Below are 27,407 nucleotides of genomic sequence, written 5' to 3'. Positions count from 1 at the left end.
TTCAATGACAGACCTGCGGGTGGCAATTTTGCAATAGAAAAGCTTCAAAAACAGACTCGAACGAGAAACTGCTGAGCTGGAATTGATATGCAACTAGATACAATCACCTGAGGTTTAAATAGGGACTGGGAATGGCTGAGCCATTACAAACATTGACTCTATCTCCCCTTGTAAGTATTCTCACACTTATCAAACTGTCTGTACTGGGCAATCTTGATTATTACTTCAAAAGTTTTTTTTTTCTCCTTACTTAATTGGCCTCTTAGAGTTGGTAGGGCAACTCCCACCTTTTCATGCCGTCTCTATGTGTATATACATCTCCTCAAAATATGTTCCATTCCATGCATCCGAAGAAGTGGGCTGTAGCCCATGAAAGCTTATGCTCAAATAAATTCGTTAGTCTCTAAGGTGCCACAAGTACTCCTGTTTTTTTTTTTTATATAATTTTTGTTGCTCTCCTCAGAACTTTCTCCAATTTAGCCACATTTTCCCTAAAGTGTCATGCCCAGAACTGCACAGCACTCCAGCTGAAACCTCATCAGTACCTAGTAAAGAAGGACAATTACCTCTTGTGTTTTACATAGGTCACTCCTATTAATACACTCCAGAGTGATATTAGCCTTTTTACAGCTGCAACTCACTGTTGACTCATATTCAATGTGTGATCCACTATAACCTCACATACATACTTTTCTCCAGTTCTGCTCCCTAGCCAATTATTCTCCGTTTTTAGTTGTGCATTTAATTTTTCTTTTCCAAGTGTAGCATTTTGCACTTGTCTTTATTGAATTTCATCTCTTTGAATTAAGACCAATTGTCTAATTTGTCAAGGTTGTTTTGCATTCTAATCCTGTCTTCCAAAGTGCTTGCCAACCCATGCCCAGCTTGGTGTCATCTGCAAATTTTATAAATATTATTATTCAAGTCATTAATGAGAATATCGAATAGTACTGGAACCAGTACTGACTCCCATAGGATGCCACTAGATACACCCACACAGTCTGATAGCAAACCATTGATAATTACACTCAACCAGTTGTGCACTCACCTTATAGTAATTTATCTAGACCACTGGAAGCCGCGATCAGCCAAACCTGTGGACGTGGCAGGTACACAAACCGGCCAGGCCCGCCAGGGGCTTTCCCTGCACAAGCGGCAGAACAAGTTTGGGAACCACTGGTATAGAATATTTAAAAATGTGTTTTTTTGTATGTGGTGTTCCATGTAAAGCTAAACATATACACCTCAGAACCAATCAAATTCAGATTCAGCCACCACTGAATTTTAAGGAAGTTCAGATACAGACTCAAACTATGTGGTTGGTTCCATACCTATATCTATATACCTAAACCAAAATTGGAGATAGGAACTTCTTGGATGCTTGAATCCTGATCTGAATGTTGTGATTAAGTCCCATTTCTAACAGCACAGAAATAGGGGCCTGCATTTTCAGAAGTGGAAGCTTCAGTTTTAGTTCAATTTGAGAGATCTTAAAAGGGCTTGGCTGACCTTTCAAGGCATCTGAAGTCTGGGACCAAAAATTACTAGATGACACTTTTGAAAACTGAGAACTTCCTATCAGTTGAATATCACCGAGAATAAGAGGTTGCCAGATTCTCAGTGGGATGCAGCACTTGCAATTAGCCCCAAAAGATCAGACTTCAAAATACAAGTTATTTTAGAAACCTCTAAAAATGATCTAAGAGAGGGGTAGGCAACCTGTGGCACACAAGCTGATTTTCAGTGGCACTCACGCTGCCCGAGTCCTGGCCTCCAGTTCAGGGGGCTCTGCATTTTAATTTAATTTTAAATGAAGCTTCTTAAACATTTAAAAAACCTTATTTACTTTACATACAACAAAAGTTTAGTTATATATTATAGACTTATAGAAAGAGACCTCCTAAAAACGTTAAAATGTATTACTGGCACACAAACCCTTAAATTAGAGTGAATAAATGAAAACTTGGCACACCACTTCTGAAAGGTTGCCGACCCCTGATCTAAGATATATTATTTATAATTTCTCTCCCTTCTAGGAAGAACAGCTTGATTTCTGATGCTAAGGCTTATACTGTCTTTATATAATGAGAGATCCAAAAAGAATATCAATAACATTTTTTAAAAAAAATTCTCAGACATTCCTAGAACACTTCTGAAAAATTATATGGGTTTTATAAAAATGCGTAATGGTGAGGTATGGAGTTAATTTGGAATGACCTATATAAATCATTTGTGGTTTTTCTCTTATGAGTAATGCAGTAAACTGACACACATGCCATATAAGCTTACACACCATATAATTATGTATTCACTATATACAGTATATGTCTATACTGACACAGATATACATACTGTACATACGTGATTTTCAGATCTCAGGCGGAGTTTTGCAAGGCTATCAGTTATAAAAAGGATATAGATGGCAAACTGAGCATATTCCAACTGGAGTCATGACCCCCTGGAATCCCATGATGCCATTTTTATTCACTTTTCAGAGAAGAGCCACACTTTTAATCTATTTTCTTTTAGTCCTAATCAGTAACTTTTGTACCTAAGTCAGTGTTGTTGGAGTACCATTAAAAGCAACTAAATATCAAGACTCTAAAGTTGAGATAGTCCTCAAAATGCTTTCACAGGAAAAATTCTAATGAAGTGGGTTTTTTATAATGATGCACAAGCAAAACTGGACTTTGAGTGAAAAAGGCCTTTGAAAACCCATATTTAAAGAAGATAAGAAATGTTGACAGAAAAGGGTCATTGTGTTTTCCAAAATTACTCTTGAATAGATGAAGGGGTAGGATAGGATAATAAACACATATTGAATTTGAAAGTTTTAAGGTAAAGACACACAAACCTGTAACAGCAATAAGTCTTTTACTGGGAAAACCCAGGGGCAGGATGACACAAAACAACGTGACACAGAGACTACATAAACAAAAAAATAAATAAATGCAGAAATTGGGTAATCGAAGCTTGCACATATGTAATTTTAGGTATGCTTTGATTTACCTAAACCCCAAAGGGTTAATGTGATTGCAGTGGCCGATTGTGATTACCAAGATGACTGGAAAAAGGTTAAGTAATCTGCATTGTGGTAATGTATAAATGATCCCAAGTCAACAAGACCTAATTCAGAGAAACACTGGACCAGAAACCAAAGGAACAGACTGAAGGATCAGACCAAGAGATCAAAGGAGGTGGCAACCGTCATGGAAGGTGTAAGGCCTTCCTGGTGCTCCAGAATGTGGTAACTTGGGCCCTTTACCAATTTCCTTTCTTCTGTTATCATTTGTCTGGCATAAATGTATGTTCAGACACTATAAGTGACAATATTTTGGTCTGAAATAGTATAAATAAAGACGAAAATTGATAAAGCCTAGATTGGGTGAACTTGTGACTCAGTTTCCCACTTTACCCACCAACAGCCCTTATTTTAATTCTCAGAAATGTTAAAATACCTTCAAAGTCCCCATCTCTGGCCTTTGCTGCAAGTTCTGAAGACGATATGGTTTCCTGGCATAAAGCACAATCTTCCAGTGCTGCATTCCTTAAACCCTGATTAACTGAAAAACACCATATATTAGATTATGATAGCATATCTTTTTTTATAGTCTTCTACCAACACCGCAACAAAGATATTGGGAGGTCCCAACCACACTTAGGGTACATCTACATTGCAGCAGGCTGTGTGATTTGTAGCTCATGTAAACCTACCCATGCTAGCTCTCTAAATACAGAAGTGAGGATGTCATGGTGTGGGCGTCAGCACCAGCTGCACAAGCAAGTACGTACCCAGGGGTGGTCAGATGGGCTTATGCAACCCACACTGAAGCCTGCAGTTCTGCATCTTCACAGCTATTTTTGGTGAGCTATCTAGAGTACAGTTAGCATGAGAATGTCTACGGGAACTACCATTCACACCCACAGATACAATACAGACATACCTAACTGAATAACTTACCTGTGGGGTGTTGATCACTCCCAAAAAAGTCAGCCCGGTCTTGGTAAACTACATTTATCAGAAATACCCTTAATTCATGACATGTGAATTTAGAGGTAAGCCCCTCAGTAAGAAATCCTTAAAAACATTTTTTGAACAAAATAAGGAGAAGGGAAAATTGGAGACTCTCTGATTATGAGAGAGAAATCAAAGGGAAAACCCAAGAGTCCTGCCTGGTTTCAGACACTCAATAGGTCTAGTTAACAATCTGTAACAAAGGACTTATTTAACCATATCTTATTGGGACAACTTGGCTTTTTTAAAAGGGAAGAAAAAATAGCCTTAATTGGGCAATTATTATTTAAAAAAAAAAAGACAAACATTCAGCAGACCTTGTTCATTCCCTGGACAAGAAAGAATCAAAGTGGTAACTGAGGAAAACCTGATAACATCTGAATCTCTTGCTGGCTCCTGCTCCAGTTCTGGCCACTTTTGTCTGCTTAATTCAATAGTGTTTCATAACTGGATATTTTCCCACTTTGCAGATCTACTTGGCATTCCTTGATTTATATGCCATTTTTACAAGTGAAGCCAGAATTCTTTTTTTTTTTTAAACACATTGTTTCATCATTTGACAGTTTGTCATTTTACACATCATTATCTTAATTTTTAAGTTAAAATATCTTCACTGCTTTGTATTATTTCACATAGGACACGGAGAAACAAAATGTCATAACACACCATGGGCAATCAAGTGCAATCCCTGTACATATCTTATTACAACCACACAGACAAGAAATACTATTCCTTTCCTTGTATCAGTAAGCAAATGGGCAGAAGCATCCTGGAGACTAGGTCTTTTGACTTTTGCTGCAAGACATACTAACATGTATGTATATTTCCACTGAATACATCTCATTTACATTCCATTTCTATGATCTCATTTTACCCAGGGTTAACTGACTGTATAATAGCTCTGTAGAAGAGCTGAGAGTTATTTCACAGGAACAAAAGACAAATCTGTCGAATATTTTAAAGACCTCCTGAAAGGTGCAATAGAGAAAATGTACTTTATTATGTTCACCTTTCTTTTGCTTTTCCTTGTCCTCTGTTTCGGGTTTGGTTGCCATCACTTCAAATAAGGTCTTTAAGATGCTTCGCAAATCACTGGCATAGTTTGTCTGCAGCTGGTCAGCCACACCTAGCAGGCAGTGGAAATGGGTAACACCATTATTTGAACACCACAAAAAAAAATAATCATCCTCTAAGTATGTACAATGCTGCTTTTAATGATTTGATATTTAAAAAGAACAGGGAATACTTATAGTTCATATTGGTTATAAAATTAAGATTATAGTTGAACATTTTATTTTTTAAAAGAAATTAGATTCAACTACAATAACAGTCAAGACTTTTTTGTCCCTATAATACTTGTAATCTGATATGCAATATCTGTAGTGTTCTTTCATCATAATAACATTCTGAGATTCTTTAAATACGAATTACATTGTTACATAGCTAGAAAAAGTTATGATAAGTTACAGGATACAAGTTATGATACAAGGACTACTACTACCAAATTCCCTTCAGGAATTTCTTCCATTGGAGTCTTGGGACAGCACTGGGAAGAGGGAACTCTGTGAGGATGAAGCACCTGCATAACCAAGCTCCTCCTTTACTGCAGGTTTCAGCAGCCCCCAAACACCAGTCCTACAAGCTGCTCTGTACAGGCAGACACCTGCCCCTGCAAGAGCTGTTTGCAGGGTAAGGCCCTAAATTACAATCCTGCAGCTACATCACATTCATAACAAAGGGAGCTCTCATACCTGAGATGCAGACAAAGAGTCGGTGAATAAGGTCATTGCTGCCGTGAAATCGGGATCTGATCTTCTCTCTGGTAGCAATTTTAGCTGCCTGCAAGGCAAGCTGGATTTCCTCCTGATCAATGTCATCAGATGAACAGGAGCTGGTCATTAAACTGCTGTAGGGGACAAAATGTAAGGAAGAAAGGTAACTTAAATCATCACTTTGTATTTCAGAGAACTACTGGCCTCTTAAGGATTTCCTGCTCAAACAATGCTCTCACCATAAAACAGAACAAATAGCTGTAAATTCTGGTTGACCCTTCTGGACGAAGCCTATATAATTACTATGAGGGCTGATTTTCATTCTATGGCATATTTATGAAATAACATTTAACCAGAAAGCCATTTTCCAGTATTTTATTGGACTGTCCTTTGTCACTATGAAGTGGCAGTAATCAATCCACAATTTAGTTCTGTTTCCAGTGTAAGCCAAGTTCTAGGCACTACCACCTCGCTAAAATCCATAAAAGAATATTAGCCTCAAAATGGGAAGGTTAGATCTGGGGCCAAGTTAGAATTTTTCTATCAATTTTCAAGTTATTTGGAATAGGGGCTCCAGAATTGAGAGGTAAAACAGAGAGGTTCACCAGAATCCAAAACCATTCTAGTTTTAACTACCACTTTGCAAGGGGGAGGGAGGGAAGGGAAAGCAATCAATCATAGTTTCTTTAGTAAAGGTCTAGCACACAGGATGTAAATTAGGCCATTACACCCTAATTTTAGAAGTTATTGAGATGTTAAATTGTTATCTCAGAATGGCTCATCAGTGCCAATGAGCTTATAATAGGCCACCAAATGACCTTAGGAGACTTAAAACTTCATTAAAAAAAAAAATTATTCCCTAGGTCTTTTCTTCTTATGGAGACAGAGCTCAAAATGTAAACCAATCCTCAGGGAGGCTTCCCAGTGGAAATAGGTTATTTTCTCCAACAAAACTGAAGTTAATCAAACAAGCTATTTAAAAAACTATTTTAAAAAGTGGTGGTCTCCAGAGTTAGACTCTCCAGCCCTTGTTTCCCCTTTGATCATAACTTTTGAATAGAGTGAACTGCAATTAAAATTGAACTCATCTAGTCAAGGCAAAGTAAACGTGCATCCCTCTACTCTATTCCCTGAGAAAGTAAGAAACTCAGACTAATTTCCCCATCCATACCAAAGAGATTCTTCTCATCAGTGACTAGGAAAATCTAGAATGCTTTACTCATAATCACACAGTAGTTTTGCTAACTCCAGCCTTTTTCCCATTATACACATAGCACTGAAAAAAAAAGTTCACTTTACAAGTTACTAAAAATAACATGCTGAAGGCAATTATTTCCTACTTCACATTAGGGGCCTAACCAATAACATACTGACTGATACGTTCAGCATCTTGCGGGATCAGTCCCTACTACTATAAGGCCCCAAACCACTTATTTAAGTGTCAGATAAAGAGCTAATGTATTTATCGAGATGATTTCAAACCAATTATTTGTGGGGCACAGTTTTGATATTCCCCTTATGAGCTATACAAGCACAGTGAGTGCTCAAAAATGTAATACCGTAGACATTAGGCTGAGGAATTCTGAAAGCCGTACTAAAAGTCTTTGATCTGAAAATGACACACCTTACTGGCTAATTATAAAAGGAACACAGATGAAAAGATGGGCGCTTGGGATAACTGAGAATGCAGAATTAAGGTAGTTTGGGTACTTTAATTGTGATTTTCCATACTTTCAAATATTTGGGTTTCTTGCAAGTTTAATCTTAACCTTCCTGTTTGTTTAATGTTTGTTAATTACAATGGTTTTGTAAGAAATTTTTATGCTCAAACTTTAATTTCACCTTAACAAATCTTTTTTGCCTAGAATTAGTGAAGATAATCAAATTTCTCTCTCTCAGTCAACTGCTCCATGATTCTCGGGGGTGAAATTATAATATTTGTGATATCTGTTAACATGGAAAGGTTTCAGATAGCACCGATTAAAGGCAACGATTTAGCATAGGGCCAAGCAACATGAGTAAGTGGTTTGAGAGAGAGTAAACTGCTTGCAAAAACAAATTGCAAAGGGCCAGATCTTGAATCCCTTACTTGCGGTGGGGAGTAGTTAGACAATTAGTCCCATTGACTCCAAGAGGACAACTTGTATAATTTCTCCCCCAATGTGAGTTTCCTATCTGGTCCTAACCAACATGGCAAAAGGAAAGGGTTTTTTTCCTCTCTCTCTATATATGAAGTATTTGCAATATATTTGCAAAATAAACATTGTGATTTCATTGGATCTCTCAAGCTAAGCTGTGTTAGGCCTGTATGGGAACTTTTACGGAAAACCCAGGTGCAGCAGAAAGTGAGTCTGGCAATTTAACAGACTCTTTCCCCTCTGAATCACTACTGAGGGAGTGTTCCAGACTCCAGAGCATGCGGTTAAGTGGGCACAGAGCTCTGTGAGGGACCTTTCAGAACATAATATATTCAGTCACTTCAGTTTTCCAAGAGAAAGAGGTGTTCACCCCAATGTCTCGGTCAGATTCTTATCTGGGTAATCATGTTTTACCTACATAAATTCCTCCTGCTATTTCAAACCAATACAATTTTATTCACTTCGTATTCCAAATTAGTAACAGCTCTGTAGTGTGCTGTTAATATCTATCACGCTCTACTATGTAGCTCGCTGAACTTCTGTGGTGGGTGGAGATTTCTTACTACAAAGTGTGAAAAGTGCTTTGGAATTCTGGGATGAAAGGTTTTATATAATTAGGATAGACAGATATAAACTATATAGAACTATTTATAGGAAGATGAAGTATTTAGTGCTCAGGATTCCTTTTGTCACTGTTCAAAGAAGAATGAACTTTCCAGAATAATATCAAATATGGTGTTAACAATCATTTCTGGGTTAGACTGGCAGAGTTTGCCTTTATCATGATGATCAAGCCATATTTATGCAGCAGCACCCTAAATATAAAGAAAAATTGATGCAAATAAAATAATGTATTGAAATAAAGGACAGACTGGTCATATTTTATTTTAAAGTGTTTTACTTTAATAATGGTATAGGGAATAGTACACCTCTACCTCGATATAACGCAACCCGATATAACATGAATTTGGATATAACGTGGTAAAGCAGTGCTCCGGGGCAGGGCGGGGCTGTGCACTCCGGTGGATCAAAGCAAATTCAATATAACACGGTTTCACCTATAATGCGGTAAGATTTTTTGGCTCCCGAGGACAGCGTTATATCGAGGTAGAGGTGTACATAGAGATGTTTTGAAAATTAAAGATGTAGTGGGAAAAAAGAGAATGATCAATTGGAATTAGAGATATAACTTTTCTTATAGCAGTGGTACAGCAAACGGGTGGCTATGTCAAAACAGGTATCTGAGACTTTGTAGGTTTTAAAATGATCTTATAGTAAATTTCACTTGAATACTACAGAGGGTTAAAATATTGGACAGCTATGTCTTCACCATAATTTCAATACCTGATCAGGTAGGTTTTAGAAATCTAGTGGGAACACCTTCCTTATATGATTTCATAATAGATTTGCATATAACAACACAATAGCACATAACTGATTAAAAATGATCTTTACCAATTGATAGCAGATGTGTAGAAGGCATTTTTTTAAAATGTTATCAGATTGGCCTTGATATGGGATGGTTCAGTGTAAGAAGAGGCTGTTATTTGCACTGATAGCAAATAAATATTATGTTCTGAAGTAGAGAGGTATTGCCTCATTTATTCAAAATCTCAGATGAGGGGAAACCTAGTACCTCTGTTAATAAATTTTCAAAAGAAAATAATTTAATAAATATCGAGAGAAAAACAAAAAGGACAATGAATTCTTCTTGTTAAACGTGTATCGCACAAACCCTGAATATATTTTGATTAAAAAAATTAGAATAATACAAAATTCACATGGCACACACTAAATGGATTACAAGTTGGTTAACTGATAGGTCTCCAAAAGTAATTATAAATGGAGAATCATTGAACAAGTGCGTTTCCCATGGGGTCCTACAGAAATAAGTTCTTTGCCCTATGCTATTTAATGTTTTATCAATGACCTAGAAGAAAACAAAATCATCACTGACAAAGTTTGCAGACAACGTAAAAATTGGTGGAGTGGTAAATGAAGAGGACAAATCACTGATACAGAGTGATATGGATTGCTTGGTAAACTGGGTACAAGCAAACAATATGTATTTTAACACATATTCATCTAGGAACAAATATGTAGGCCATATTTACAGGACTAGGTATTCTATCCTGGGAAAAAGATTTGGGGATGGTGGTGGATAACCAGCTAAACACAAGCTCCTAGTGTGATGCTGGATTTCAGCAGAGAGTTATATAAGCTTTACATTTATATTACACAAGAACAGTTAGTTCTCTTAAAAGGAGATTAAGAGAAGCAGTTGATTATTCATAGCAGGGGGCAGTTGATATCCTACTATATCCTACTACGTACTATCCTACTATGTACAGTTCAATAACTTCCTCAGTTCTGAAAAGTAAAAGTTCCCCTCTGATGTTCTGTTTTCAGGCAATGTCTTTAATTATGACTCTACATGAAATGTAGAGATTTCAGCACATTGTCAGTGTTAGTTTAATAAATCTAAATCAAACGGGCTTCAATTCCAGCAAGACAGGTTGATCTTAGACATAAAATCAATATAGCTAAGGCCCTGGAGGCTCCATAGCAATAATACAAATATCATCCAGAAAAATATTATATAGAACTGAGTGATTATTCTGGGGGGCATGGATTGGTGTTCACGTTGCACTCCCCATTAGTAACCGGCCAGGGCCAGGCAAGCTAATGGTCCAACTGGCAAACCAAAATCAGGGATGAATCCTGGTCATGTGCCATCTGAGCTATGTTGTGCATATGCTAAGAAGAAATAGTGATTATTCTTACCATATGAATAATCTTAAATTATTTGTAATCTGGACACTTCTATTGCTTGTTCTGGGAAATGCTATGAAGCTGTACGAGTATGGGTCCTAAGAAGCAATGGGACATTTCACAACAAAATCTGAAATGTGAATATTTCCACTTTTGTTGTAAATTCAAAATTACTTTAGCTTTCAAAAATTTGTTCCTTAAAAAGGTACTATTTTGATGTGAAGTTTAGCTTATTTTGAAGCAGAAATTTGTCCCACTGCAAAACCAAGAGATGATATATTTTGCAGTTAAGTTATTCTGTCTGAATTCACACACGCACACAAAAAGTGACGTTTCAGAGATGTTGAAATGAGATAAAGCACATTGCAGGAAAATTTGAAAAAACGTTTTCCATAACTACATACATCTTCAGCTTCAAGGAATAATATTAACATTGCTGTATGTCATGCTGGAAATTGGAAAGTGATATCAGTCAGTTCTTTAGTTCTGATCAATATTCCACAGAAAAAGACTTCAGGTCAGATTTTCAGCTCGCATAAATCAGTGTAGCTCCTTTGACTTCCATGGAATTATGCCAATTTACATTAGCTGAGGCACTGGCCCTATGTTAACAATCCCTAAAGTTCCACGGTTAAAAACTGATATATCAGGAAATTCTCAATTTAAGGTTGCATGTATTTGGCTCCCTCATGCATATGCATTATGACACAGTCCTAATTACACACCTACATACCATTTCTCAAATTATTTATTCTATTGTGATTCTTTTCTCTCACCTTAGAGATCTAAGTTTGTCTCTTATAATAATTTTCTTTTTATACCTAAACTAATTTTTTTGTCATAAGGGTCCATTATATTTTTTACTTGGAATGGAATTTTCAAAAGTGCCTACGTAATATAGGATTACAAGTCCCACTGAAATTCATTTAGGTGCTTTCTAGAAATCCCACCCATTGTTTTTGTATATAACGTCTCTTCAGTAAGTTATTATTCTTATATAACATTTATATTGCATTAGCACCTAATGGCCTCAACCAGGTCAGGGTGCCAATGTGTGAGGCATTGTACAAATATTAAATGACAATTCCTGACCTATAGAAAGACAATGGATGAAGACATAACTTCCTAAAAAATTACAAGATATCAGTGTTGGTTTCTACCAGAGTTTTTATGTCAATAGAGACTTTCTGGGTACCATATTTAGCATTTTGTTCAAATTTTTCTGAAATTCAAATGAAAATATGAAAAAATTGGCAAAATAAAGATATTGGCTACTTGGAAAAAAATTAGCTTGGGAATGTAAAACTTAATCCATCTGAATTTACTTTCAAGAGCTTTCTGTTTCCACTGTGACAACATTATCTTCCAACAATGTCTCACTTGGTCAAATATGCACCCAAGGCTCTCAGAAATATACAGTCACTTTGGGAAAATATACTGCAGAATGGAATAAATCTAAACTGCAAAAAAAAAAACCCTTAACTTGAAGAATTTAAAAATACAATTATTAAAAGCATCTTTCTGTGTGTGTGTGGTGGGGGGTGGGGGTGGGGAAGGGTAATAGTGTATAGTACTGTGTGAGAGCATCAGCCCAGGAGTTTGTTGGGGATGTGAACATGAGTTTTGATTTGGATTTTGAACCTTCACTCTCATACGGGAAGGCTCTGAGAGCACTAAGGAGACAATGCACTCTTAATGAGAAGATTGAATTTCATACTAACACATGGAGCTACGTTGGATGGCATAATAAATAGTAATATAATAGTTAACTCCAAAAGAAGCTATCCAGTCATAACTGTGTGAGACAGACAGAAATAGAGACTGAGATGCAGAAATGTAGAAAACTTTATCCCACTTGAAGGAACTATAGGGGCTAGAGAAATTCATTAGCATAAAGTTTTCACATCCCCCACTCCCAAAAATCAGTTCTCCTAAAAAAAATTAAATAAATAGAAAACAACAACTTGCTGAAATCAGTTGCAAAATTTCCCAGAACCTAGCCGAGTCCTAATGTATCCAGTCATAGGAGTCAGCACCGCAAAAAGCTGATTAATGTATTTAAAAGTACCCTACATTTTTAATTGAAAAAAGAAGCCATCTGTCCATTTTTCATGCAGTTCTAAGAATGGGAAGAAATTCTCTCTTTTTTAAACTTAATTAGTGATCTTACATAACGTCTTCCCATTGCCAAGAACTCTGCAAAGGTTGCAATTATTGTAGCAATTTAGTTAATTATGTATAATCTTAAAATCCCCAAACAACGTGCTATTTTAAGTTTTTTGAAAAAAAAAGCAATTTGCACTATAAAAATCATTTTCTTGAATCTAATACTTTATGTGCTATTAATAGCACAGGAAATGCCAATTGGCACTCAATGTTTTTATATCTTAAAAATGATAAATAAAGTCAAATTCACTGCCAGAAGCTGGGAGTGGTTGACGGGAATGAATCACTCAATAATGGCCCTGTTCTTTTCATTCCCTCTGAAGCATCTGGCACTGGCCACTGTTGGAAGAGAGGATCCTGGGCTATCCAGACCATCAGTCTGACCCAGTATAGCCACTCTTAGGTTCTAAATTACTAAATTATTAAAGGGTGAACTGAAAAATCAAAGGTGAGGCCCTCATGACTGGAAAAAATGACTAAGAATTACAATTTGAAATAAAATAAAAAATAAACAAAATAAAGTTTTTTTGTGTCAAACGGTGAAAAAGAGTGCTGGATCACTAGGTATAGATGAGCAGATGACAAGTTTACTGTACACAGAAAATACAAATGCTCCAGCCACAGGCAGTGAGAAGGAGCTGAAGGTGGGGCAGTTCTGCCTTTTATACTCCCATTTCAAGGCACAAGGAGTGGGAAAGTAGGCTGGGCCACCCCTACTGGTACTTCTAGGGAAAACTCTCTGGCATCAGAATGCACACATACCTATGATGTAATGAACAGATGCGTGCCCATGAAGAACAACAAAACCTTTGCCCTTGTTTAAGATTCTTGTATATTTGACTATTTTATTTAGATTACATAGAATATAAATAAAATACATTTAAGGATGATTATTCTATTTGTACCATATTGGGCATTTTAAGCCCCGTATCTCTTCAATATGAAATCTAACATTAAAAAATAAAAACAAAAATCCTACAAGCTGAAATTTTACTCTCACGTTATAACGTTGCTAAAATAGTTAGAAGCTCATATAATATATCTCAGTATCTCCTTTGGCAACAATTCTATCTCACTCAGGGCACTGAAGACACGTTAGACATGTGAAAAATTTAACCTGCCTGAAAACAAATTGTGGAATTTTCTAGGTGACATACAGTAAATTAGAAAATGCAGAGCCCTTTGGAGGTTTTGTTTGTCTCTCCTGGGGCTCCACTACAAGTTTGTGAAAAAGCATTAAAACCTAGGGGAGTCATGAAACACATCAAGAGATTCCTGCTGGTGAAAAAACCAGAAACATCTGTTACAGTCACAAATGTCTTGTGGTCTAAGATCATAAGCAAAAGCTGGCAGAGCGGATGAACTCTGATCTCTTTTGTCTGTACCACTCCACAGGAAGTGGTCAGAAGATATGGTAATAAAGTAGTAGAGGTAAACCATTATATAATACAGTGTATTATACCCAGGACTGGTGCTAGGGTTTCTTGCGCCCTAGGCGCACGGCCATTTCGCCGCCTCCCGCACTGATCCCGCAGCTCCGGTGGAGCTGCCGCAGTCATTCCTGCAGAGGGTCCTTTGGTCCGCGGCTCCAGTGGTCAATCGGAGCCGCCTGCTGTCCCCCCGGCAAAATGCCGCCCCCTGAATAATCCTGGCGTCCTAGGCGATTGCCTAGGCTGCCTAAATGGTTGTGCCGGCCCTCATTATACCAGTTCTTCTCAAATAGTAGGTTGAGAAAAAGGTTCTAGAAGGGTTACAGAGCCCTAAGCAAACATACCCTTCTCCTGGCCCCTGGGGAGGGATGAAGAGATATAGAAAGCAAGCCCACCTTGCACTCATCCTGCTCGTGGGACTGGCTCCCTGCTCTGGGTGTTACAACCTGCTGCACAGGGTCACACTGCTACACAAGTTTTGCCTATCAGGGTTGACTGGAGCCACTGCTGTGGAGTGAATGATTGGGTGGCCTCACTCTCCAAACCCAACCCTCACCCACAGCCCGAGAACTACTCTCTGTACCAGGTCAGGATTAGGGCTGCTGTGCTGGGAGGGAGAGTACACATATGCAATGGTAGGGTTTCCAAACAAGACCAAAAGCAGTTGGAGGGTCACCTTAGTAAATAGTTTGGGAACTACTGTATTTTACTATTATGTATTATATATAACTATTATACCAACAGCTTGTGAATAAGAGTTCCATATCAAATACCCAGCCTCACAGAGCTTAAAACATGCACAGACAATCTATAATCAAACACCTTCCGGCAGGAATGTTAACAATTTAGGATAAAAAACAGAACTGTTGCATATTCTGATTTTCTCTTTACACACAAATCCCTTCCTCCTCCCTCAGCTACACTAGTTGAGGTCTTTACTTTCCTGACCCTAGAATCAAAAGCTTTACATGCAGAGTAATTAGCAGCAGCCTTTATAAATTCTGAACAGTCTTTTCAGAAATTAGAGCAGGGAAAGGGGAAAAAAAAATAATCTTCCAGTTACCCAGTGACCAAAATGTGGTATTCCCAAACAAAAGCCTACATTAAGATAGAGTTATGGTTGTACTGCCAATACATATACCTTAAAGAAACACACACCTACCTGATGGGAACAATACAGTTAAAAAATTAAACATTTGAAAGTGAGGAAATTCACAGTTGAGCTTAATCAAGTAACTGATCCATCCCCATGTCCCTGATCACCCACGGATATGCCCGAAACATCTTTAATCCCCAAATATTATAGCCTCCTGCATTTCCAGTAAAAGCCACTACTCCCACTGTACCATCCCACAGTTTACATATTAACAGAATAGCCATCCACCCACTTCATATGAGCCATCTTGCCAATCATGAAGCCTCCACCAATTCACCTTCATTTCATGAACAAGACAAACATCATCTCACCTCTCCTTCTTCCTATACTGAGTAAGGATGACCTTGTGCCTCCTAGTCCCACATTCCCTCAAATATGTTTGTTCAGCACATGCATCCACACTGACTGTCAGCGTTTTACTCAAACTATTGAAAATATACAATTGTACCTTTCCTAGTTATTTGGCTAGTTTCATCATTTTACATTAATTATTAGTAACAAGAACAGGAGATCTTGCCTTAATTAGCATTTCCCTCATCTCTAAGTACAAAGACTTTGGTGTTTGGTTTAGACATTAGTATTAACTGCTGTTTGAGTAATTGCAATGCCCATTAAAGGTTTGAAATCCAGCATCCCATTGACTTCCGTGGGTTTTGGATCAGGTGTATAGATATGATCAGGTGTAAAGAAAGTAAGATTCACCTTGCACTCAAAATATGGCATTAATTTTCCAAAGAAGTTGCTGGTGCAGTGCTGCTACATGGAGAATTTGAGTTACCTGGCGTGCTTAAGTCACCAACTCACAAAGTTACATCTAGTGAGATTGGAGTAGTCAAGTAATTAAATCAGAACATCCTCTCTGGATTATTATTATTTTCAAAAGAGCTATCTGGGTTTTTACAGGGAAAAAATCCAACACACAGATATTAAATGGGGAGACGTGTCTCTGAAAAAAATAGTGTTAGTCTGGTGGAGAAGGCACCAATTTTATTATTAAATGGCCCCAAAATTATTTCCTATTAGTCCACAATTTTCTCTTTTCCCATCTGAGTAGCTGAATCACAGATCATCACTGACAGGGAGCTTTATCTCTTTTCATTCTTCTGCTGTGTGAGAAGTCACTACAAAAGTGGAGACTAGGGAAAAGGAAATTGTAATTCTAAAATGATGAAGTGGACTGTAGCAAATACTTTAGTCAGGCAAGTGGACAGTTACTAATTCATTAATATATCTTCTCCACTTAATTTTTTTAAAAAATGGATGCGTCTATACTTAGCTAAATAGAACCACCTTGTGCTTCTGTTGTCGACACTCTTGCATTCCCTCCCCCATTCCCTACAATGTGTTCTACATCCATCTGCTTCATCTTTACTATAGCGCCAATCCTGTAAAGCATTTAAGCTCATGCTTAACTTTAAGCACATGAGTAGTCCCATTAATTTATCTTCAGTTTAAACAATTTAAACACACGTGTTGTAAAGTACTTGTGAGGACCTAGCTCCATAACTTGAAGGGACACTGAAAGCTGAGAAAGGAAGGGATTTCTGCAGACAGACAACATTTAATTTTAAAAGCGTCTGATTTTCATAGCTGAGTAAAGAAAATATACCTGAAATCTAAATTGATTAGATTCAAGCATTACACTTTATTTCTTTAACAATATAAAAAATAAGTTGTTCAATGTGTGTACTCTTATAGAAAAAGAAAGGAATGAAAAGGAAAAGGAAACAAATTCTTTCACTGAACCTTTGGGTTTGCATACATAGTGGCCAAATTCTGTTCTGTCTACAGATGTAAATCCTTGTAATTCCCCTGAAGTCAAAGGTGTTGTTCCAGACTTACAGTGGTGTAAGTGAGATCAAACATTTGCCTTGTGCTGGGAAATTGCATGATACATAGATCCCTCTGAGACCGCAGAGAAAGTGTAATATGTTTAATTTTCTATTGATAAAAGTGACAAGTGATTTTGTCTGCCTCCATTTTTGGGTGCTTAACTTGGAACAATTTGCAGAGGACCAATTTCCAGAAAGTGCTGAGCACCTAACCATCTTAAAATTGGGCCCCTTTATTGAGTTTAAGCTGGTCACCCAGAAATGGAGGTATGAAACATCATCAGTCACTTTGAAATTTTTGACTTACATGTACGTCGGTAAGGGCACATTATTAAATAAATACATTTGACCTTATCTTTATCCATAAGTATCTTGTGTTAGTGTAAATTCTTCTGTTACTATTAAAGTTAAGATGTGATTGCACATAAAAGGTTTAGCTGTTGACATAATTATACAATGTTTGGAAACATCCAGTATGGTATTGTTCTGATAGTGCCAAAAAGGTGTGTGGAGCTCTGGCTGGGAAAAAAAGACAAAACAGGACAGCAGGGAGTGTGATGATTCAATGCATCTCCTAAGTAGCTTTCTTCAGTAGGATTCCACTGACTCCCAACTAGAATTTAAAGTTCACCTTCCCTTACTCCCCCCCGCCCCCCAGCAAAAATCCTGAAGGAAAGCAGGTAGTGGCAACATCAGATTATTCTTCCCTGGATGCAAGGATCCAGGTTCATGGAAGGAAGTGGAATATACTCTTCTTGGTGAATCTAGCCCTAAAAGTTTAGTAGAGGGCATTTTAGAGTGTAGGCTCATCTTCAGGTGCAGGATGGTGGTGGTGGGGAGTTGTATGTGCATATGTACCTTCTTCCCCACTGAAAAATGAGAAACACCGTAGGGTTCTATGTATCATTCTGAATTATTTGTTTCAATTCTAAGACACAACCGGTAGCTAGAAAGTTTTCCTTACTGTTTTGTAACATCAGTGTCAGTTAGCCTAGTATAACCTGCAAAGGATTATCACAGTAGCATGGAGAAATTGATGTTCAACTAGCAAAAATGTTTCCCTCTTCCTCTGCTTGTCTAACAGATGTTATGATAAACATATAATGTTAAAGAGCTATTTAGCGTTAAACCTAATCTGCTCTGCTCTCGGAGATGCATCTCTCACTCTAAAGAGTTTGACAACCCTAAGGGAAATTCATTAATGAAATGAAATAAAATTTGAAACTATACTGCAAAAAGGCATACATGAAAAAATGCTACTAACTTAAACAAGCAAAAGGAAACAAGTGATGAATGGTTTTGCATGACTCGGTTTCTCAGGGGTTCAAGTACATATATTTTTTAAGTTTCAATTCACATTAGTTCTCAACTTCTGAACTTCGCTTTCCACATAGAGTTCAAAGTCAAAAGCCAAAAAACAAATAGTTCAACCTACCAAATTTGTCCATTGCTGGCACCAAATCAACTCAATTTGGGCCAGAGTATAATACCCTTATTCACAATGAATAGTACCTTGCAACACAGAGTCCTACTAAAGTCAGCAGGACTACTTGTGCAGTAAAATAGTGTGCATAGCAGTATCACACTCTGGAGCTATTTGAATTATTTCAATGCAAAACTCACAAAGCAGAATGTAAAACTCACAAAGCTCAAAACTGGACACAGGTTTGCTCAGATGCATTATGAATGTTAGCAAACTCTCCCATTAATGTAGTTAAAACTCTAAATTTGTAACATCCTAAAGCAAGCAAGTAAATTTAACATGGTTTGGGATGACACTGGACAAAATAAATCTTTAGATTTCTGTGTTAACACGTGATATTCATTCCCTTCCACAATTGTAAATAATGTATTTTGATTCCTATTTACATTCGTATTGCAGGTTATTAGAGAAAACAGCAAAAAGGCAAAAATTTAGGCCACAGACACATTTAAGAGTAAAGAAAGAAAAAAGACTCAATAAAAGTGCCAAAAAATAACAAAGATGCATGAGGGGTACAACTCAGCAATGATGACTGTAAAAAGCTAGTTACGAGAATGAAACAAACATTGCAGAAGTTAAGAAAGGAAATTTTTCAAGTACATAGGGGGACTGTTAGAAGACAGCAGAGAGTTTAATGGCTGAAAACACTGCAAAAAGCATTAGTAAATGCCTTGTACGATTGCTTATAAGGAACACAGTTACCTGTCCAGCACGTTTTCCAGAATATATAAAAATGATGCCCAAGGAGCTTGAGATTACATTAAAATATGATAAAATTCTGGAGAAAGATATTGATGGAAAAAACGGTAAGATACCAGGGCAAGATGGCACTCCTTAGATGAAGGTTAAGGTTATAAGAGGAACACTTTTAGAGAGAGTGAAAAGCTTATGACAAACAGGAAAGTTCTCAGGTGCTGGAAAGAAATACTGTACATGTATTTAAAAGGATCTAGGAAACTAGCACTCCAATCCAGGAAAGCACTCAAGCACATACAGGCACACAAGTATTCTCAACGCTTTAAATCGGATAGTGACATGGTTAAAGTTAAGCATGTGCTTAAGTACTTTGCTGAATGGGGGGTTTCAGTATGAAGCCTTGACTCCTGGTAACACTGATCAGAGAGCAGGGAAATGCTTAATTTTTAAAGTAGCATTCAGGGATTTAGCAATGATTCTCACAGTGATATAGCATGGACTCACACACAACAGTGCAAGTCTTATAAATCTGACTTAATTTTCAGAAGAAACAATTGTAGACACAAGTTATCTTAACTACAAGAAAAAGCTGTAGACACAAGTTATCTTAACTACAAGAAATATTAGTACAGTGGCACACAAAATACTAATTTACAAGGACAGGCGAATATGGTGCAGGAGATAAGCTGCCCTAGCTGATAAAGAATTACTTGTCCTCAAGGCTCTTTGAATCTCTGGTGAACACTTGAGGTATCCTGTATTGTCCTTTCAGCAATCACTATGCCTGGAGTGGACTTATTCCAGAGTTACACAGTGTGTTTAGCAGAGGGCAACCACATTCAGCAGATAAAATGCTCTTTATTCAAAGAATATTGGTAAGTGGAAATACTTCAGAAATGGAAAGACACAAAGAATGGTTTTACCAGGCAAAGATAAACACGTTAATCAAGGAAATACAAAGGACAGATACAATAAGACCACTTTGCATTTAATTCCCCTCACCAAAAAACTAAAGTCTTGTCTATATGGGAACACTCAGAAAAGTTAATCTGTATTAACTAAAGGTATACATTTAAAGTGGATTAGTTAAACTATATTAAACCCCGGTATAGATGCTCTCGTTCAGAATTAAAGTGGCCTCAATTCAGTTTAGTTTAATTCACTTTACTATAAACCCAAATTCCTTGGGTAACATTTGTATGTATTCTGGAAATTGTACTGGACTGGTATGTCTGTCCCTTATGCTATGCACTTTGAATTAAATTTAACTGAATTAAGGCCACTTTAATTCTAAATGAGAGAGTCCACTCAGGGTTTAATGCAGTTAATTAATTTCCTTTTAATTCACACCTTTTAGTTAACTTGGATTAATTTTCCTGAGTATCCCCAATGTATACAAGCCCTAAAAAATGCAAACTAAGGTAAAGGAAGGATGGGATGCTTAGAATAATTTAGGAGTTATGTGTTTACCTAGAAAAAAAATCAAAGATTAAAAAAGCTCAAGAAAGGTTTTGTGCAATTGACATTTCAGACAGATGTGTGGGATCAACTTACAGCCAGAGTCAAAGACTAAAAATTCAATAAGATAAAATAGATTTTCCAACAACTTTTTTTTATGATTGCTGATAAAAATTAGTGCAACGTACAAACAGAAAAGGTGGGAAGATGGAGAGCAAGAATAGCATAACCCTTCAGGAAAACTACGTGTCTCCATAGAATGCTATTATTTGGCATTTGGAAGTACAGAATTCACTCTAACTGCAATCTTATATGGAACCACTCAAACAAATTATTATTTTGATATGGTACTTTTCTTCTGACATTTTTGGAGAAAGACTATTTTTTCCCCCATTTCTGCTTCCCCAAACTTCTCATAAACTCTTGAATTCCTGATCCTACACCAAGGTCAAGAAGCATTGAACACAAACAAACAGTTGAAAGATAAACAGGCAAGAAGAAGAACAAAAGAAGAAAAGCAGAGAATTATCACAGATCTAGAAATACCAGAAACATCTTGATTCAAATTTCAATCTCTCTCCAAATGTACTGTTAAAAAAGGCAACATCATTTCTATGAAAATACTGAAAAAACAAAAGAACCTTTATTTCTGTTTTAATAACTTTTTGTTGCCCTAAAATGCATTCCCTCATAATTAAGGCTGCTAGTTTGTCCTGGAGGTCATGGATTCTCTGACTTTCTGAGACCTCCATAAAAGCAGCAGAGAATCCTGTGGCACTTTACAGACTAACAGTTGTTTTGGATCATGAGCTTTCATGGGTGAATACCCACTTCGTCAGATGAATGTAGTGGAAATTTCCAGGGGCAGGTATATATATGCTAGCAAGCAAGCTAGAGATAACGAGGTTAGTTCAATCAGGGAGGATGAGGCCCTGTTCTACGCATTGAGGTGTGAAAACCAAGGGAGGAGAAACTGGTTCTTAGTTGCAAGCATTCACAGTCTTTGTTTCAACCCCCTGACTGATGGTGTCAAATTTGCAGATGAATTGAAGCTCAGCAGTTTCTCTTTGAAGTCTGGCCTGAAGTTTTTTTGCTGCAGGATGGCCACACTTAAGGTCTGCTATGTGTGGCCAGGGAGGTTGAAGTGCTCTCCTCTACAGGTTTTGTATTTGCTATTCCTAATATCTGATTTGTGTCCATTTATCCTTTTCCGTAGGACTGTCCAGTTTGGCCAATGTACATAGCAGAGGGCATTGCTGCATTAATGGCATATATTACATTGGTGACGTGCAGGTGAATGAACCGGTGTCGGTAGTGGCTGATCTGGTTAGGTCCTGTGTGGTGTCGCCGGTGTAGATATGTGGGCAAGAGTTGGCATCGGGGTTTGTTGCATGGATTGGTTCCTGAGCTAGAGCTACTATGGTGCGGTGTGCAGTTGCTGGTGAGAATACGTTTCAGGTTGGCAGGTTGTCTGTGGGCAAGGATTGGCCTGCCACCCAAGGCCTGTGAAAGTGTGGGATCATTGTCCAGAATGGGTTGTAGATCCCTGATGATGCGTTGGAGGGGTTTTAGCTGGTGGGCTGTAACTGATGGCCAGTTGGAGTTCTGTTGGTTTCTTTTTGGGTTTGTTTTGCAGTAGGGCTTGCTCGGTACACGTCTGGCTCTGTTGATCTGTTTTCCTTATCCTCGTGCGGGTATTGGAGTTTGAGAATGCTGGTGGAGATTTTGTAGGTGTTGGTCTCTTGTCTGAGGGTTAGAGCAGATGCGGTTGTACCTCAGTGCTTGGCTGTAGACAATGGATCGTGTGATGTGCCTGGATGGAAGCTGGAGGCATGAAGGTAGGATAGCGGTCGGTAGGTTTCTGATATAGGGTGGTGTTAATGTGAATTCACTTATTTGCACCGTGGTGTCTAGAAAGTGGACCCCCGTGTAATTGGTCCTGGCGAGGTTGATGATGGGGTGGAAGCTGTTGAATCGTGGTGGAATTTTTCCAGAGTCTTCTTCCATGGGTCCAGATGATGAAGATGTCATCATGTAGCGTAGGATAGAGAGGGCGTGAGTGGACGAGAGCTGAGGAAGCATTGTTCCAGGTCAGCCAAAATATTGGCACATATTTGTGGCCATGGCGGGTGCCATAGCGGTGCCACTGATTCTGGAGATATATATGTCATCAAATTTGAAATAGTTGTGGTGAGTATCAAGGCAAGAGCTCAGCAGCCAGTTTGTGCTGTGGCATCATCCGGGATACTGTTCCTGACAGCTGTATTCCATCTGGTGTGTGGGATGTTTCTGTAGAAGCCTCTACATCCATGGTGGCTCAGGATGGTGTTTTCTGGCCAGTGAACCAATGCATTGTAAGTTTCCTCAGGAAATCAAGTGGTGTCAGGAGATAGCTGGGAGTGCGGTGCATAGGGTCGAGTAAAGAGTCCACATATCCAGACAGTCCTTCAAGTGAGAGTGCCATATGCCCAGATGATGGGGCATGCCAGGGATTTGGGTTGTGGATCTGGCGGTAGTAGATAGAATAACGCCTGGTCGGTGGCCTCAAGGGTACGTTGATTTTCGTTCCAGTGAGTGTAAGGAAGTAACCCATCCTGGACAATGAACCCCACGTCACAGGCCTGGGGGTGGCCAGGCCCAATCCTTGCCCACAGACAAACTGCCAATCCTGAAAACGTATTCTCACCAGCAACTGCCACCGCCACCATACGTAGCTCTAGCTCAGGGAAGCCAATCCATGCAACAAACCCGATGCCACTCTGCCACCATATCTTACACCGGCGACAGCCAGCACAAGGACCTAACACAGATCAGCCACACCATCACCGGTTTTCACTGCCCGTCACTCAATGTAAATATATGCATTATATGCAGCAATGCCCTCTGCTATACATTGGCCAAACTGGACAGCTCTACGGAAAAGGATAATGGAACAAATCGATATTAGCGAATAGCATATATCAAAACCTGTAGGGAGCACTTCAACCTCCCTGGCCGACAACTATATGAAACTTAAGGTGGCATCCTGCAGCAAAAAAACTCTTCAGGACCAGACTTTCAAAGAGAAACTGCTGAGCTTCAATTCATCTGCAAATCCCCTCACACAGTCAGCTCAGGCGCTTGAACAATAGACGTGATGGCTTGCAACTACAGAACCAGTTTTCAATCCTCCCTGGTTTCAAACCCTCAACGCTAGAAACGAGGCCTCATCCTCCATGATTGAAAACTAACTCGTTATCTCTTAGCGGTTGCTTTGCTAAGCATATATACCTGCCCCTGGAAATTTCCACTACATTCATCTGACGAAGTGGGTATTCACCCATGAAAGCTCATGATCCAAAACGTCTGTTAGTCTGTAAGGTGCCACAGGATTCTCTGCTGCTTTTACAGATTCAGACTAACACGGCTACCCCTCTGACACTTGAGACCTCCATGACTTCTGCAGTAGCCGGTGTGGCTGGCCTGGAGGCCGCCTGAGCAATTCGAGCAGCCCCTTTGCTAGCCACATCAGCCGCTGCTGCGGTAGTTGTGGGCCACTGCCCCCTTTCCCCCAGCAGCAGCAGGAGTTCGGGTGTGGAAGGGGGATCAGGGCCGGGGACTGGAGAATGGGAGGGTGTAAGGGCTCTGGGCGGCACTTACCTTTGGGGAGTTCCCTGAAAGCGGCAACATGTCCCTTAGCTTCTAGTTCCATGAGCTACCTCCGCTCACAGGCATCGCCCTCGCAGCTCCAGCCAATGGCTGCTGCGGAGCCGGTGCTTAGAGAGGGGACAGTGCGTGGAGCTAGGACCTGGGCCATACCCCCACAAGATTTAGTCAGGGGTATATAATACAATTCATGGAGAGGTCACAGGCCATGAATTTTTGTTTACTGCCTGTGACCTGTGCATGACATACTAAAAATATCCATGACTAAAACATAGCCTTACTCGTAATCCTTACTAATTCTCTTAGCAAAATCAACTACAAAGATTCGCCTCCCTCATATGTGCTTAGCTGACGAGAACACACGCCAGCATTCTTAACATATTTTTGGGCCACAAAATAATAGCAAAACTAAAGAAACTATTCTTAGTTGTGACATTCCTCTGATTTTACTATTAGATCCCAGGGAAGCAGAAGACAGATGGCAGAACCATGCCATCTGGAGAGACAAGACCTAGTAATGTATAGTCATTCACTGTTTTTCAATAATAATCTCTTTCTGCAATGAAGTCCTATTGTATCAGGTGTATAAAACTCTGTCTAAACTGTATTTTAAAAGCTAGTTATCTTAAGTACCTCTTTAGGAATGTACCTAAAAAGTACCTCTTTGAACATAATGAATAATGAGATCAGATGATGATCCCATATGTTGTACAATTCATTGTTGTGTACCTCATGACAATGCTCCACAAACAGTAAGACTCTCACAATGACTTTATTAGCATACAAAACAAGCTTCACAAATAAATGTGCCTGCATGCTGAAAGGAAGAATTATCTGAAGTGCTGCTGTCACTTCAGTGTTAATTCAATGAAAATTTTTCATCAACCATCACTCAATACAATTAGTCAAATGTGACTGTGAAGTGAGATTATTATTACCTCAGAGCGTATATGCTGGAGAGACTATATGTAGTGACAGAAACACTGTCATAGTCACTGCTGGAGATGGAGCTGAGGGGGGAATCACGTAAGCCATCCTGAGAACTGAAAAAAGCATATGGAAACAAAATGAACTGCTGAAAAGAACAAAAATGAGACTAGAGCAATGGATCGCAAATGATCATACAAGAAAAGAAAAGTACAGCGACAGTAACACTCATTTACTCTCTGGGAGCCCAGGTATATATTTGAACATATTTTAGATTAGTACAAAAAGCGCAGATCAACTGGCAGGACCCATGAGCATGCTCTCTGTGAAAATCATCAATTTAATTTATAGTATGCAGTTAAGAACGCTGGGGAAAAAACAAAAGACCCTAGTTATTTTAAAGTGTGAGTGCAAATGTGTCTACATGTTGTAAATATTGGCCTACATTTTAGAATGAAGATACACCATGACCAGGCATCCTGAAAACCATTGTATGTTTCATACCAATATAACCAAAGATATAAGCCCAAAGAGCTTTTAAAATGCCAAGACAAGTTTCAGCTAACAGTTTCCAAGCTGTTGGAAGGAAGGAGGAGAATGGGAAGGGAAAGTCAGTGTGGTAAATGAAGAGTTGCTTCTCGCTTCCTGTCCTGCTGCTATACTATATGATTTAACAAATCCATTATTTGCTCAGTCAGCACAGGACTGCATGGCCCTCAAAACTGCCATGGAGCTCAAAATTTTATCTAAAACCTGATTGACATTCCTATGCAGAGCTTGACAAACCACGGCTACTTTATAAATCTACTGGCTAATGAGCAAAACATGAACTATTTAATAATGGAATACACCCGAAAATGAAACAGCTTGTAAATATTACATGATATTTAAAGGGACACTGTCTATTTGAAATGTAGTCAATTTCAAAATTAGAATTAAAAATAATTTCAGGTAGTACTCATTTGCAAATTAATAAGGTGCAGCAGAACAGTGTTTATATTTCAGTGAAAAATTGTCACTCTACTATTGGAAGTTCCACACATTGAAGGAAATTAATTTACAGTAGATAAAGAAAAATGTACTCCTGAGCAAATGTATCACAGTAGTATTGGTTCTAGACATTACAAAAAAAATTGTTTAAAACCTTTTGAACTAAGGGATCTGACAATGAAAATCGTTCGACATCCAAAGAGAGAGAGATGTCTGTCTCAGAAATATATTTAGTTTGAAGAAATATAATTGGTTAATTTGAATTAATGGTTTGACTGACATGTATGTATGAGGCATGCATTCAAGCTAGTTGTAATCCAGATTCTCTACTCCTGTCATATTTAAAACAGCTAGTTTTGCAGGCAAGTGTCCAGAAGAACACTTAAGGGGAATTTCTCAAAGCAATATATAAAAGGTACGTTATCTAATCCCATTATGAAACAATAAGAGTTGTTTGCATACCTCCCACACATCGCTTTCAAAATGTACCCCTTCGTGTTCCTTATTTCTGATTGCCAATTTAAAAATAAATCCCTGAGTATATTATGTGTTAGTTGAGGACGGGCACACTGGGAAAATCATTTATCAGACTTAAACAAAAATCCATTTAACTTTCATTTGTTTTAAGTAATTTCCCTTGCCAATTCTGCTCACTCTGAAGAGACATTTGCATTTAAATAAAGATTTGCTCTCACAGCTCATCTTCACCTTCCTAATCCTGAAATGTGGTCATACTGCTAATATATGGCATCATAACCAGTTCTATGACAGCAAAATGATGTAAAATAATACAAGATTATGAGTCCACACTATTATCACTGTGGATGTGGTATACCTAGACTTTAGTAAGGCATTTGATACGGTCTCGCATGATATTCTTATTGATAAACTAGGCAAATACAATTTAGATGGGGCTACTATAAGGTG

General features: G+C 38.3%; 1 protein-coding gene across 3 annotated transcripts in view; it reads right to left on the bottom strand.

Annotated features, from left to right (window-relative positions):
* Window positions 1-27,407, bottom strand: part of ZFYVE28 (zinc finger FYVE-type containing 28) — a 321,166-nt gene that overhangs the window by 23,298 nt on the left and 270,461 nt on the right. For 2 of the 3 annotated variants that reach the window (XM_032781069.2, XM_032781073.2), the window contains 4 exons: window positions 25,502-25,606; window positions 5,767-5,921; window positions 5,025-5,141; window positions 3,459-3,563 (listed from right to left, as the gene is read on the bottom strand). In XM_032781069.2, the coding sequence (XP_032636960.1) occupies window positions 3,459-3,563; window positions 5,025-5,141; window positions 5,767-5,921; window positions 25,502-25,606 (482 nt within the window). The remainder of the gene's footprint in view (window positions 1-3,458; window positions 3,564-5,024; window positions 5,142-5,766; window positions 5,922-25,501; window positions 25,607-27,407) is intronic. The other variant, XM_032781072.2, reaches the window with a different exon arrangement.

Source organism: Chelonoidis abingdonii, chromosome 5 (genome assembly GCF_003597395.2).
Source record: "Chelonoidis abingdonii isolate Lonesome George chromosome 5, CheloAbing_2.0, whole genome shotgun sequence".
NCBI lineage: Eukaryota > Metazoa > Chordata > Testudines > Testudinidae > Chelonoidis > Chelonoidis abingdonii.
The sequence above is the reverse complement of the archived record's forward strand: the minus strand, read 5'-3'. Positions and strand labels throughout refer to the sequence as shown.